This window comes from Somniosus microcephalus, chromosome 4, assembly GCF_052327205.1.
Source record: "Somniosus microcephalus isolate GS21.2 chromosome 4, FLI_Smic_1.0, whole genome shotgun sequence".
Taxonomy (NCBI): Eukaryota; Metazoa; Chordata; class Chondrichthyes; order Squaliformes; family Somniosidae; genus Somniosus; species Somniosus microcephalus.
In genome coordinates this window covers 253,903,719-253,918,866 of record NC_140990.1, presented here as the reverse complement: position 1 = coordinate 253,918,866, position 15,148 = coordinate 253,903,719, and the positions used below count along the sequence as shown (strand labels likewise).

Sequence of the window (15,148 nt, the reverse complement as noted above, 5' to 3'; positions counted from 1 at the left end):
AAATATAGGGACAGAGTGATCTCCTGGAAGAATTTCGATCGCCTAGATGGGTCGGAGAGGAATTTCCCAGACTTTTTTCTCCCAAATTGGCCATTGGGTCTTTATCTGGTTTTTCGCCTCTCCCGGGAGATCACATGGGTTCGGGTGGATGCAGAGTGATAGAAGATTTGAGGTTAGGATCAGATCAGCCATGATCTTATTGAATGGTGGAGCAGGCTCGAGGGGCCGATTGGCCTACTCCTGCTCCTATTTCTTATGTTCTTATGTTCTTATAAGATCGAAAGGACCGTTGGTGTGATGACACAGCCTTTCTTGACCCCAGTCCGTACGTGAATTGGGTCTGTGGTGGAACCATGTGTCAGGATCACGGCTTGCATGTTGTCGTGATGCAGGCAGAGGATGGTGACAAACTTTTGAGGGCAGCCGAATTTGAGGAGGACACTCCATAATCCCTCACGGTTGACTGTGTCGAAGGCCTTTGTGACGTCAAAAAAGGCCATGTACAGCCGGTGGTGCTGTTCCCTGTATTTCTCTTGTAATTGGTGCGTGGTGATCATGTCCATTGTTCCCCTTAGTGGGCGGAATCCGGGAGGAGCTCTTCAGCCACTGGGAGAAGGCGATTGAGGAGGATTCTTGTGATGACTTTCCCTGTGGCAGACAGCAGGGAAATTCCTCTGTAATTACTGCAATCAGACTTTTCACCTTTCTTGAAGATGGTCACAATTACGAGGTTTCTGAGATCCCCTGGCATGCTCTCCTCCTTCCAGATAAGAGAGATGTGTTCATGAATTCACGCCAATAGTGCTTCTCCGCCATGCTTTAGTGCCTCGGCAAGGATTCCACCTGCTCGAGGCCTTGCTGTTCTTCAGTTGTCGGATGGCCTTTTCAACCTCATACCGGGCTGGGGTTGTGCTGAGGTAGTGGTGGGTAGCATGCTGCATGATGGAGTTGAGGACACTCGCGTCGAAAACAAAGTCTCAGTTAAGGAGATCTTCGAAGTGCTCCTTCCAGCGGGCACTGACTGCCTCCCTGTCCTTGATGAGTACCTCTCCGTTCTTGGCCCGCAGTCGGGTAGGACCTTGGGTAGTTGGGCCATAGGTGGTCTTGACTGCACTAAAGAATCCACGCACGTCGTGGTTGTCATCTTAAGTATGACTGGCATGATGTCACAGGCTATGCCTATGATGTGTTTGTCCATGGAAAGGGTGGCCATCTGCATGGAGAATCAAACGTGGCATTCAAACGAGTGCATGCTTGCTCTCACCAACAGCTTGCACACTCTGGATGCCACCTTAACAAGGATGGATAGAAACCTAGACTTGGCCCTTCATCGCCCTACTGATGTGCAGCAAAGTGCTCTTCAGCACCTTGCTAGCAGGGAAGTGTGGGTGGGTCATGAGAGGGATGATGGTGAAAGGGGACATGGAAGTCGGGACTCTACTCAAAACACTCCCACTTCTCCCCCATTGCCACCACCCCCCATCCCCAGTCAGAGCCCCACATGTTGCCTCGTGTCCTGATGGCCGAGTTTGCCCCTGCACAGGTGCAGGAGGAGCAGTCTTTGGTGGGGCCCTCACGGGCTCCAAAACCTAGAGGACATCGGCCAAAAGTATCTCAGCAGTCAGAGCAGGGAAGTGAGCAACCTGCCTCTACCTCTGCTCTATTTCACATCACGTCGTCATTTGGCTTTGATTGTAGTGCTCCGGCCTCCTCAAGGGTGTCATCAGCCACGTCTTCCGTGGATATCCCAGGTCTCCAAGCAGCCAGCCGGTAAGTCTGGTTGGAGATGCGAAGAGCTGAGGGAGGGTGGACTGGCACAGGACGATTGAATCATGACAGCTCCCTGGGAATCTGGCATACACATGCATGATGATCTTTTTGTGGTTGCAGACGAGCTGCACATTGATGGAGTGGAAGCCCTTGCAGTTCACGGACACTCCTGGGTGATCTGGGGGTGCCTTGATGGCCACATGTGTACAGTCGATGACGCCCTACACCTGTGGGAAGCCAGCCAGAGCTGCAAAACCGAGTGCCCGCTCATTCTGACTGGCTTCATCGGTGGCAAAGTGTACATAATTGCCTGCCCTGGCAAACATGGCATTGGTCACCTGGGTGATGCATTTGTGGGCGGCCGACTGCGAAATCCTGCAAATGTCTCCTGCAGATCCCTGGAAGCAACCTGAGGCAAAGAAGTTGTGGACAGTGGTGACTTTTACAGCCATTGGTAACGCATGTCCATCAGGTCCACTTGGCAGCAGGTCATCTTCCAGCAGGTTACAAATGTCTGCCACGACCTGACACGATACCCTGAGCCTCCTGAGGCACTGGTGTTCAGTCATGTCCAGGAAGCTGATCCTCTGCCTATATACCCTGTGTTGGGGGTATCGCCTCCTGCGAACTACACCCTTGTGCTCATCTCCTCTCTCCTGTGGAGCGGTAGGTCAGTGAGGAGAAGGCTGCTGCTGGTGTTGATCCTCATAGAATCAAAGAATGGTTACAGCACAAAAGGAGGCCATTCGGCCCGTCGAGCCCGCAACCTCATCTGAGGTCCAAGGTGAAACAGCATAAGCGGCACCCATGCTAATCTGATATATGACCATGGTGTGGAGATGCCGGAGTTGGACTGGGGTGGACAAATGTAAGAAATCACACAACACCAGGTTATAGTCCAACAGCTTTATTTGAAATCACAAGCTTTCGGAGCGCTGCTCCTTCTTCAGGTGAAGTGGAGAAATGCATAAAGACACGGCTTATATAGTCAGAGAATCATGTCAGATGTTTACAGGTAACCTTTCCAACTGCCATTTATCGCACCTCGGCAGAGAGATAATCACAGCAGTCAAAGGTGTGAATGGTGTCCAAACAGGTCAGTCAGGGAAACATTACATCAAAGAACAATGAGGTGGGGTCACAAGGGGTCAAATATTGCAGATGCTGGGGTCTGTATGAAAAACAAAAAAACAGGCAAAAAACATTTTTTTTGGCTGGAAATCACAGCAGGTCCAGCCGCATCTGTGTAGAGAGAACAAGCCAATGTCGACTCGAGTCTGGATGACCCTGCATCAGGTGGGGTTACATGTAGCGTGACATGAACCCAAGATCTCGGTTAAGGCCGTCCTCATGGGTGCGGAACTTGGCTATCAGTTTCTGCTCGACGATTTTGCGTTGTCGTGTGTCTCGAAGGCCACCTTGGAGAATGCTTACCCGAAGATCGGAGGCTGAATGTCCTTGACTGCTGAAGTGTTCCCCGACTGGGAGGGAACACTCCTGCCTGGTGATTGTTGCACGGTGTCCGTTCATCCGTTGTCGCAGTGTCTGCATGGTCTCGCCGATGTACCATGCTCCGGGGCATCCTTTCCTGCAACGTATGAGGTAGACAACGTTGGCCGAGTCACATGAGTATGTACCATGTACCTGGTGGGTGGTGTCCTCACGTGTGATGATGGTATCTGTGTTGATGATCTGGCATGTCTTGCAGAGGTTGCTGTGGCAGGGTTGTGTGGTGTCGTGGTCGCTGTTCTCCTGGAAGCTGGGTAATTTGCTGCGAACGATGGTCTGTTTGAGGTTAGGCGGCTGTTTGAAAGCGAGTAGTGGAGGCGTGGGGATGGCCTTAGCGAGGTGTTCGTCGTCATCGATGACATGTTGAAGGCTGCGAAGAACATGGCGTAGTTTCTCCGCTCCGGGGAAGTACTGGACGACGAAGGGTACTCTGTTGGTTGTGTCCCGTGTTTGTCTTCTGAGGAGGTCTATGCGATTTTTCGCTGTGGCCCGTCGGAACTGTCGATCGACGAGTCGAGCGTCATATCCCGTTCTTACAAGGGCGTCTTTCAGTGTCTGTAGGTGTCCATCGCGTTCCTCCTCGTCTGAGCAGATCCTGTGTATTCGCAGGGCTTGTCCATAGGGGATGGCTTCTTTAACGTTAAAGAAGCCATCCCCTATGGACAAGCCCTGCGAATACACAGGATCTGCTCAGACGAGGAGGAACGCGATGGACACCTACAGACACTGAAAGACGCCCTTGTAAGAACGGGATATGACGCTCGACTCGTCGATCGACAGTTCCGACGAGCCACAGCGAAAAATCGCATAGACCTCCTCAGAAGACAAACACGGGACACAACCAACAGAGTACCCTTCGTCGTCCAGTACTTCCCCGGAGCGGAGAAACTACGCCATGTTCTTCGCAGCCTTCAACATGTCATCGATGACGACGAACACCTCGCTAAGGCCATCCCCACGCCTCCACTACTCGCTTTCAAACAGCCGCCTAACCTCAAACAGACCATCGTTCGCAGCAAATTACCCAGCTTCCAGGAGAACAGCGACCACGACACCACACAACCCTGCCACAGCAACCTCTGCAAGACATGCCAGATCATCAACACAGATACCATCATCACACGTGAGGACACCACCCACCAGGTACATGGTACATACTCATGTGACTCGGCCAACATTGTCTACCTCATACGTTGCAGGAAAGGATGCCCCGGAGCATGGTACATCGGCGAGACCATGCAGACACTGCGACAACGGATGAACGGACACCGCGCAACAATCACCAGGCAGGAGTGTTCCCTCCCAGTCGGGGAACACTTCAGCAGTCAAGGACATTCAGCCTCCGATCTTCGGGTAAGCATTCTCCAAGGTGGCCTTCGAGACACACGACAACGCAAAATCGTCGAGCAGAAACTGATAGCCAAGTTCCGCACCCATGAGGACGGCCTTAACCGAGATCTTGGGTTCATGTCACGCTACATGTAACCCCACCTGATGCAGGGTCATCCAGACTCGAGTCGACATTGGCTTGTTCTCTCTACACAGATGCGGCTGGACCTGCTGTGATTTCCAGCCCAAAAAAATGTTTTTTGCCTGTTTTTTTGTTTTTCATACAGACCCCAGCATCTGCAATATTTGACCCCTTGTGACCCCACCTCATTGTTCTTTGATGTAATGTTTCCCTGACTGACCTGTTTGGACACCATTCACACCTTTGACTGCTGTGATTATCTCTCTGCTGAGGTGCGATAAATGGCAGTTGGAAAGGTTACCTGTAAACATCTGACATGATTCTCTGACTATATAAGCTGTGTCTTTATGCATTTCTCCGCTTCACCTGAAGAAGGAGCAGCGCTCCGAAAGCTTGTGATTTCAAATAAAGCTGTTGGACTATAACCTGGTGTTGTGTGATTTCTTACATCTGATATATGACAGATGTAAAGTGGAGATCAGACGCACAATCCTCCAATGTAGTGAGCGTGACCTCCAGTGTACTGAGAGCGACCTCCAAAGTTGTAGAAATCACCTGCAAATACCTGAAAGCAAACTCTCAGAACAAGTGGTGTGAGCAAAAGCCTTTCCCTGAGGCAGGGAAGCAGGTTTGAGGTCTCAGTATTCATGGGATGTTTTGACTGTCATTTGCTCAGACCCCTCGATTGCTGTTCTGCTCTCGCCTTGCTTTCATTGGCTAGGTTCAGAAAGCCCGGGAAGTTCAAACCACAAGTAAAAAAGGCTCTTAATAGCCTCTTAAATAGATGTTAATTGCTTTAAATAGCTAACCCGCCTCTCCTGAGGGGGTTTCTTGCTTGCAGTCGAACGTGCTCGAGTTAAATGTGGAAGCCAGTGGGTTGAAGCTGGCTTCCGACGCGCTGTCAATTTCAGCGCTTTTAACTACCCACCCACTCCCAAGCCCATTCTCTCTTTGATGTTAAAATTTTGACCATAGAATCTGATCTCCAAAGAAAAATCTAAGTATTCCATTTAATAGAAATGAAAACCGACTTATTCAATTACTGTAAATCAGTGGCCTAATGTTATCCGCTAGATGGCATAAATACCCCTATTGGGTGTTATTAAATAGCTTATTCACCAACTCACTAAGAGCAATACTGTGCTGTATAATAAAAATTAAATGGTGAATGAGTAATTGACCAAGTGATAGTATATGTTTCTGCGATTAAATGAATTCAATTGATGTACAGATCTTACAACTTTACATAAAAATTATATTTTTCTATCTTTATTGACAAATTTAAACATCTCAGATAGAGTGCCCACAATATATAATCATAGAATGGTGACCATATGACAGAAACTTTCCAAAAACATGTGGACAGAAAATGCTGAAAATATTCAGCCGGTCAGGCAGCATTTTACGTTTTAATTTCAGATTTCCAGCACCACAGAATTTTGCTTTTGCAAAAACATATGGATCTGGTTACCAATCAGAAGACTTATTTCAACAGACATTGTGAAGCATTTACAAAAAACAGCTAGCCTGGAGGTAGAAATTACTGCACAGGTATAAAACACAAAACTGAAGAGAAAATAGGACCTGCAGCCCATGAGAACAGAATGGCTGCAGCACTTCCACTTCTACATTGGCCCAGTAATTCCGGTCCCAACGCGTGAGTACGGACGAGGTACTCACGCGTGGGCCCGTTGGAAGTGCCGGATTTCAGCATGCACAGCGCATGCGCGGGAAACCGGCATTTCCTCCAAGGGGTTCAGAGGTCCAACGCATGCGCGCAGGACTCTGCGCGCACGCGTTGAACTTCCTTCTTTTTGACAGGTTTGCCCGTGTGTAAGGGCCTCAACTTTTTAGAAATGTAAAAAGGAGACGTAAGGACTTGATTCTTTTAGGTAAGTGGTCTATTATTTAAAATTATAACATTTTTTCCACAGCTTTATTGGCCCTGAAATTAGGATCGGGGGCTTGCCGCGCGTGCAAGCCCCCGATCTGCACTCACCCTGTGCGCCGACATCTGAAGCCCGGGCCTGCTTGCATTTCCTGTCACTGGCTCGGTTCAGCTGTCGGCGCGCTGTGCTTACCTGATCCAGCAGCGTAGTTAGTGCGATGTGCCAGCTGGGATCAGGTGAGCACTGTGCAGCCAATCAGGGGAGGGGAAACTCATTCATGAGTTTGACAGTAAGAGCTGTCAAACTCATGAAAAGTATGGGCTGCCAAAACACTACTTTAACTTTTAATAAAATTTTAAAAAACATCCCACTGATTATATTAACTATAAATAAGTTTTTAAAAATGTTTTAAACAATTAATCAATTTTTTGAAAAAAATAAATTTTAAAAAAATAGGGTCTAAAACTAAACTTACCATCCGGTAAATTCTTTAAAAATAACAAACCTGTGGAAAAAAAATTTCTACATTGTACTAAAAGCCCACTTACCTGAAAAACTAAATACTTACGTCTTGTTTTTCCACACGTAAAGACCGGAGGCCTTTACACGCGCGCAACTCTGGAAAAAAAAAAGGAATTTTACTGCGCACGCGCTGCCTGTGCAGTCGCGCGCGTACTGCCTCTTAACCCCTTGGGTCAGAGGACGGAAAATGCCGGTTTTCAGCGCATGCGCTGTGTATGCTGAAAACCGGCAATTCCTCCGGGCACACGCGTGAGTACCCCGTCCGGACTCACGCGTTGTGCCCGGAATTACTGGGCCATTGTTTTTAAGGACTTTACAGTAAGGTGAGTGTATTTTTAGACCAGATTGCTTAAAAAATTATTTTTTTCAAAAATTTGATTAATTGTTTAAAATAGTTTTTTTAAGTTATTTATAGTTAATTTAATTAGTGGGATGTTTTTTAAAATTTTATTTAAAGTTTAAGTAGTGTTTTGGGTGCCCGTAGTTTTCATGAGTTTGACAGTTCTTACTATCAAACTCATGAATGAAGTTTTCCCTCCCCTGATTGGCTGCCCAGTGCTCACCTGATCCCAGCTGGCACATCGAACTAACTACGCCGCTGGATCAGGCAAGCACAGCGCGCCGACAGCTGAACCGGGTCAGTGACAGGAATTCCAAGCGGGCCCAGGCTTCAGCTGTCGGCGCGCCGAGTAAGTGCACATTGGGGGTTTGCACGCGCGGCAAGCCCCCGAACCTAATTTCTGGGCCATTATTTCGAGTTTAGTTGCATAGATTTTCCACAGTAATACTAGAATAGTATGCTTTATCATTCTCTTCAAAAAGGAGATGCTAATTAGGTTAAGATTGAAGTGTTTTTTGCATAGAAGGGTTGCAGGTGGAGATGAACCATTTGTGTTTTAAAGAATAAAATAGGCTATTATAGGCTTCTTGTGCGAATGAGACCCAATTGAGCTGCGCGCACTGGATACAGCAAAGGCTGTGGGCCCCAACAACATCCCGGCTACCGTGCTGAAGACTTGTGCTCCAGAATTAGCCACGCCTCTAGCCAAGCTGTTCCAGTACAACTACAACACTGGCATCTATCCGACAATGTGGAAAACTGCCCTATGTTCTGTCCACAAAAAGCAGGACAAATCCAATCCGATCAATTACCACCCCATCAGTCCATCTCAATCATCAGCAAAGTGATGGAAGGTGTCGTCGACAGTGCTATCAAGGGGCACTTACTCACCAATAACCTGCTCTCTCATGCCCAGTTTGGGTTCTGCCAGGACCACTCGGCTCCAGACCTCATTACTGCCTTGGTCAAAACATGGATAAAGGAACTGAATTCCAGAGGTGAGGTGAGAGTGACCGCCCTTGACATCAAGGCAGCATTTGACTGAGTGTGACATCAAGTAACCCTAGTAAAACTGAAGTCAATGGGAATCAGGGGGAAAACTCTCCACTGGCTGGAGTCATACCTAGCACAAAGGAAGATGGTTGTGGTGGTTGGAGGTCAATCATCTCAGCCCCAGGACATCGCTGCAGGAGTTCCTCAGGGCAGTGTCCTGGGCCCAACCATCTTCAGCTGCTTCATCAATGATCTTCCCTCCAACATAAGGTCAGAAATGGGGATGTTCGCTGATGACTGTACAGTGTTCAGTGCCATTCACAACTCCTCAGATAATGAAGCAGTCTATGCCCGCATGCAACAAGACCTGGACGACATTCAAGCTTGGGCTGATAAGTGGCAGGTAACATTTGCGCCACACAAGTGCCAGGCAATGACTATCTCCAACAAGTGAGAGTCTAACCACCGCCCTTTGGCATTCAATTGCATTACCATCGCACAATCCCCCACCATCAACATCCTGGGCGTCACCATTGACCAGAAACTTAACTGGACCAGCCACATAAATACTGTGGCAACAAGAGCAGGTCAGAGGCTGGGTATTCTGCGGCGAGTGTCTCACCTCCTGACTCCCCAAAGCCTTTCCACCATCTACTAGGCACAAGTAAGGTGTGTGATGGAATACTCTCCACTTGCCTGGATGAGTGCAGCTCCAACAACACTCAAGAAGCTCAACACCATCCAGGACAAAGCAGCCCGCTTGATTGGCACCCCATCCACCACCTTAAACATTCACTCCCTCCACCACCGGCGTACCGTGGCTGCAGTGTGTACCATCTACAAGATGCACTGCAGCAACTCGCCAAGGCTTCTTCGGCAGCACCTCAGAAACCCATGGTTTCCACCACCTAGAAGGACAAGGGCAACAGGCGCATGGGAACACCAGTACCTCCAAGTTCCCCTCCAAGTCACACACCATCCTGACTTGGAAGTATATCGCTGTTCCTTCATTGTCGTTGGGTCAAAATCCTGGAACTCGCTCCCTAACAGCACTGTGGGAGTACCTTCACCACACGGACTGCAGCGATTCAAGGCGGCGGCTTACCACCACCTTCTCAAGGGCAACTAGCGATGGGCAATAAATGCTGGCCTTGCCAGCGGCACCCACATCCCATGAATGAATAAAAAAAAGGTACAGATCAGCCATGATCTAATTGAATGTCGGAGTAGGCTCGATGGGCTGAATGGCCTCCTCCTGTTCTTGTGTTCACAATTAGGGAAAGTTTTTTTTAAATGTTGAAAAATAGGTAACTCAAAATGTCCTAAAAACTTTAAGCTGATGGTTTCATACAAAATAATAAAGTAAAGAACCTTATAACGTTCTCAGGATTTCTCAAAATGCTTCACAACCAATAAATTACTTAAAGTGCAGTCAATGGTTGTTATACAGGCAAGTGGTGTTACTTTATAAAGTTGAGCAACATAACATTCTTCTGTCTCTTGTGTTCATTCAAATCAATGTAAATTTAAAATACTTCAAGCCTAATAACATCTGAAAATATGACTCCACCAAAAACAGGTTCCAAACAGAGATCTGAATAATGGACAAGTTGATTACCCTAAATAATCTTTCTTCATTCATAACTTTTGTAAAGTTAACTGCTCTAAAAATTCATGGGCCAGCACAGCTCAGCTTAAATGCCAATATGTGCCACCCGGACCTCCACCAGCTACCCTGTCAAAATTTGCAGGGGCTGGGGAAGATCCCGTGATGTAAATGTCTTTGATGGGCTAAGGCGCATCTGGGATGCCCCCCCACCACTTTGGCCAGAGCCCCAGGCCAAGGGTAGATGGTGGATGCCAGCTTCTCCTCCCCTCCAGAAACATCCTGCAGCTGCTCCACAGATCCCTAGGGAGCTGCCAAATAATATGGACTCCACATCGGCCCCTTAAATAGTCAGTACACCTGGTGGCACCAGACGTATCTGTGCCAACCGTACACTGGGTCCCAAGGAAGGCCAAGCACATTGGAATGACAAAATTCTGAGTTCCCACCCCAGCCCTGTGCTCCTCTTATGTCAATGGCCTCATAAGGGCCGGTGGAGACTTGATGTATCTAGGTCCCTGGCCAGTTTCTGGCCATTCCTGTAGACTGCAGTGAAATTACAGTGGGAGTCCGCTAACACAACCACAAATTTTCAGGACCAACATCCTTAAGTATGTTTATGAATATTCATTCTCATACTGTTCCAATCCCACTTCGCTTTGCAGTGCTGCTAACATGGAGTCTCTGTACACAGTGGCAAGCACAGAACCAGTGAACATCTGCAACTTTATAAGTAACAAATTTCCTCTCGCCAATGCACAGAAAAAAGCAATATTTAGAACTACAACTACTTCAGTTGAACTGCATATAATAGTTTATTACTGTTCTAATGTAACATTACATATTGAAATGAACACATTCATGGAAATGTGCCATCAATTTTTCAAAAACAATCAAAGAGTATTCAGCAATCCTGAGAAAAGCCAGCTATAAAGATCAGTGACATTAAAAAATTCCGAAGACTATTCTTACCTTAGTTTTTCCAAGCACCCACTTGTCTAGTCTTGCTTTCTCTAGAATAGCAGTACAGCTTTCACAATTAGCAGGAGGTATCTGATGTGCCCTAAAGGCAAGGTAGTAGTATCTAACAGATAGGAGAACAAAGCACAGGTGAACATTTCACAGGCTACAGATTAATAGTAACAACAAGAGCAATATTAATAACAAGAAAATTCTACAGGCAGTCAAAACATATTTGAAGCACATGTAAAGGAATCACCCTTAGGGTCATCAACCAACAGTTTTCTTTGGACAAAAACTAACATCAGCTTTTCAACAAACTTGTTAACCAATTTAACATAATTCACAACTCAGTTTAAATTGCAAATATAATAAAGTTTACTTTCTTTGAGTCGTTCTTTGTCACATTATTTCCTCAGGGAAATGAGGAACAAATCATTGATTAGTAACATCAGTCTCTAAATTTGATGTGAAAGAAAATTAATTAATACTAGCATTGTGAAACACAATTTATATCACCAATGGAGTAGTATCATTATGAGCTATGCATTAAGACATTTTTTCAAAAGTGTCACTATGAAGCACTATAAACTCATTTATTCATTTATATAAGAATGGAGTTCAAATTTGTAGTTATGATCTAAAAATGTCAGTCCATTTGTGTACTCGGTGAAGTAACAGGATGAATAAAAAAAGACTTGCATTTATATAGCGCCCTTCACAACCACCAGACGTGCCAAAGCGCTTTACAGCCAATGAAGTACTTTAAAAAAAATGTAGTCACTGTTGTAATGTAGGAAACAAGGCAGCCAATTTATGCACAGCAAGATCCTACAAACAGCAAGGAGATAATGACCAGATAATCTGTTTTTGTGATGTTGATTGACGGATAAATATTGGCCAGGACACCAGGGATAACTCCCCTGCTCTTCTTCGAAATAGTGCCATGGGATCTTTTATGTCCACCTGAGAGAGAGCTCGGTTTAATGTTTCATCCAAAAGATGGCAACTCCAACAGTGCAGCACTCCCTCAGTACTGCACTGGAATGTCATCCTAGATTTTGCTGCTCAAGTGTCTGGAGTCGGACTTGAATCCACAACCTTCTGACTCAGAGGTGAGAGTGCTACCCACTGAGCCACAGCTGACACTTAAAGGAAGAAAGGAGGTAAGGAAAGACAAAGAAGGGACAAAAGAAAGGGAAAAGGGAGGAAAGAAAAGGAATGAAATAAAGATTTTGCCTGATCATTTCTCTAAGCATCTCAAAACACTTCACTATGTCCATACTTTGAAGTGCAGTCACTTATTATGTAAATAAGCACAGCAGCAATTTTGCACACAGCAAGGTCCCACAAACAGCTATGAGACGAATGATCAGGTAATCTATTTTTGATGACGTGGATTGAGGGAAGAATGTTGGCTAGGAGAATTCCCTGCTCATCTTTGAAAAACACTGGGGGTGAATTTCCTTGGGGCCTCTCCCACTCCCGCACTGTAACTTCAGTAGAAATCCTGTTTTCACATGTAAAGTGGGTTTCCACTGAAGTTATGGTGGTGGAGTGGAAGAAGCCCTGAGGCATTTCACCCCTGTGGGAACTTTAACCTTCATCTGAAACACTGGAACAGGCAGATGAGGCCTGGACTTAACAGTTCATCTTAAGGATGGCACCTCCAACAATACTGCGCTCCTTCAATACTACACTGAAGTGTCAGTCTCGATTTTGTGCTCAGGTCCTGAATCACAGAATCACAGAAACCCCACAGTGCAGATAGAGGCCATTTCGGCCCATCGAGCCTGCACCGACACATATCCCACCCGATCCCCGTAACCCCTACACCAACACATATCCCACCCTATCCCCGTAACCCCACGTATTTAATCCCCCTAACACTAAGGTCAATTTATCATAGCCAATCAACCTAACCCGCACATCTTTGGATGTGCGGGTTAGGTTGATTGGCTATGATAAAGTGGGGCTTGAATCCACAGCCACTGATTTAGAGGCAAGGTTGCTACCAACTGAGCAAACTAACATTTTTAAAGGAGTAATAGAGTTACTTTTAGTTTATATTCAGTTTCATGTACTATGGTTTTGATTTATAGACAGGACTGTAACAGCCTCAATGCAAGATAAAATGAATGACTATAAAAGCCTCACACACTGCACCCATAATTTAACATAACAGCTTAATGACAGGGAGACAATTCAACTGAATCCTTCAAGGTTAGCTAACTTAAATGATTGTAATATGCTCCCTGCACATTTTCCACTTGCATGGGAGTGCTATAGCTGGAAGTGGGTGGGGAATATGGAATGTCGCAGCTCATAAATGGCTGCTGCCTGTTGTGGCTGATTGCTGGGAAGAAGATGGAGGGCATAATTTTCCTCCAGGATTTTGCCCAAAATTTGGGATGGGGGGAGAGCTGACTTGCAATTGGAAAATAGGGCAAAATCGGGGGCGAGGCCTACCGCCTCCTCTCTGCCCAGAGCTCCATTTCCATCTCCCTACCCCCACCTGCCCTTCCCCATCTGCTGAATGCAATTGCCAGTGGTGGGGAGGCAGTTTCCCAGTCCAGTTCCCTCCTATCCATCCATTCCACCACCACTCCATGGGACTGCCTGGTGAAATGTGGTGCTGGCCCAGGATAGCCATGGAAAGACCCAAAATTATGCCGAGCAGAGGACCCCTCTGCTTCCAAACATCTGCCCCAATTCACTTATTTCTGTCAATCTCAATCTCTGCTAAGGCTCATAAAGCCAGTAGGTTTCTGCAAATTAGGCCCTTTAAGATTCCCCGCTGCCTCTTTTGGTGCTGTTATGGCAGTCCCACTGCAGGCACCAGACAATTTACCTGTCTTGCAGAGGCTCGCTTCCTCTTGGTGGTGGGAATCCCACCTTGTATAGAAATTACCCCCGATCCAGGAAAATGGGTTATGGTGGAGCAGGAGGGCCAGGCCCACCATTACTCTACTCCAAAGAGGGAAATACTGCCCGGAATGTCATGCAGGGCCAAGTGCCAGAAATTCCCCTCAATGAGGCGACTCAGGGTGCATTGCTGGAGTAGCTGATCGGCAAGCTGCCTATTGGGAGTGCGTTTTGCACTGAGAGCATACTGATCTCATTTAAATCAGAGCCACCAATGAAAATTCCATGGGTCCCATGCCGACTCCTCCAGGTGGCTGCCACATACAGTCCACCCAGCACCCGGCCAATGCACATTCCACCTCGGGGGAACCTGAAAGAGAGGATGGAAGAATCACTTAGTGAGGAACCCAGCACAAGTGAAGAACAGCAAGTGCTGATGGCAACAGATAAGCAGCAACAAGGGTAAAAAGAGAGCTAGGACCAGATGTGTATCTGCTGTGTGAATGCAGAAAAAGTAATACTATCAATAATGCAGAAACCGTAGCATGAACTGTCAAATTGCAAATCACAACTAGTCTGTCAGTCGTAGCTTTAAGGATCCAAGTTCTGATGTGAACAGCATAAAAGTCCATAAGCAGCTGTTTTATATGGGTGAGCAATGCCTCAAGAATGAAGACAACACAGCACAGAACGTGTTGTGGGACCAATTTTCAATTCATTCGCATAAAATTTGAGATGTAATAAGTGCTTTACACATTCTCTGCATGGCCTCTGAAAAGCTTTAAAATGTTAATGTTGGGGAATTCAGAATGCAGTGATGTTGGCACTTGGCCTACCTGCTCAATTCCACAATGTGGTTATACTCATCATGCTATCAATCTGACAGAGTGCCCCAAGCAGGTCCCAAATACTCATCCTCCACCTGACCTTCTCAACTGAATACAGCAAAATTATATAAATAAATATGTATTAAAATTACTATCAACTGAAAGGACTGTTGTGAGTACAGGCAGAAGTAATGTTACTCCATTTTGTCTGTAATAAGCAAATTTTCCATGGTCTGGAGTCCACATGTTATCTGCTTCTGCTTTGCTTCGCCTGCAGGTAGGTAACTAAAAAAAGCTACTTCCTCCTGAAAACATGATCAGCATCAGCTTCTTTTTCTTCTCCCACGTGTGATTCATATTCTTCACAGTTGCAGCTTCCCTAAAGCTCATATCTAG

At 46.5% G+C, this 15,148-nt stretch overlaps 1 protein-coding gene across 9 annotated transcripts in view; it reads right to left on the bottom strand.

Moving 5' to 3' along the window:
- Window positions 1-15,148, bottom strand: part of myo3b (myosin IIIB) — an 884,551-nt gene that overhangs the window by 391,471 nt on the left and 477,932 nt on the right. For all 9 annotated transcript variants that reach the window (XM_085986241.1, XM_085986242.1, XM_085986237.1 and 6 more), the window contains one exon: window positions 11,073-11,184. In XM_085986241.1, coding sequence (XP_085842367.1) covers window positions 11,073-11,184 — 112 coding nt within the window. The remainder of the gene's footprint in view (window positions 1-11,072; window positions 11,185-15,148) is intronic.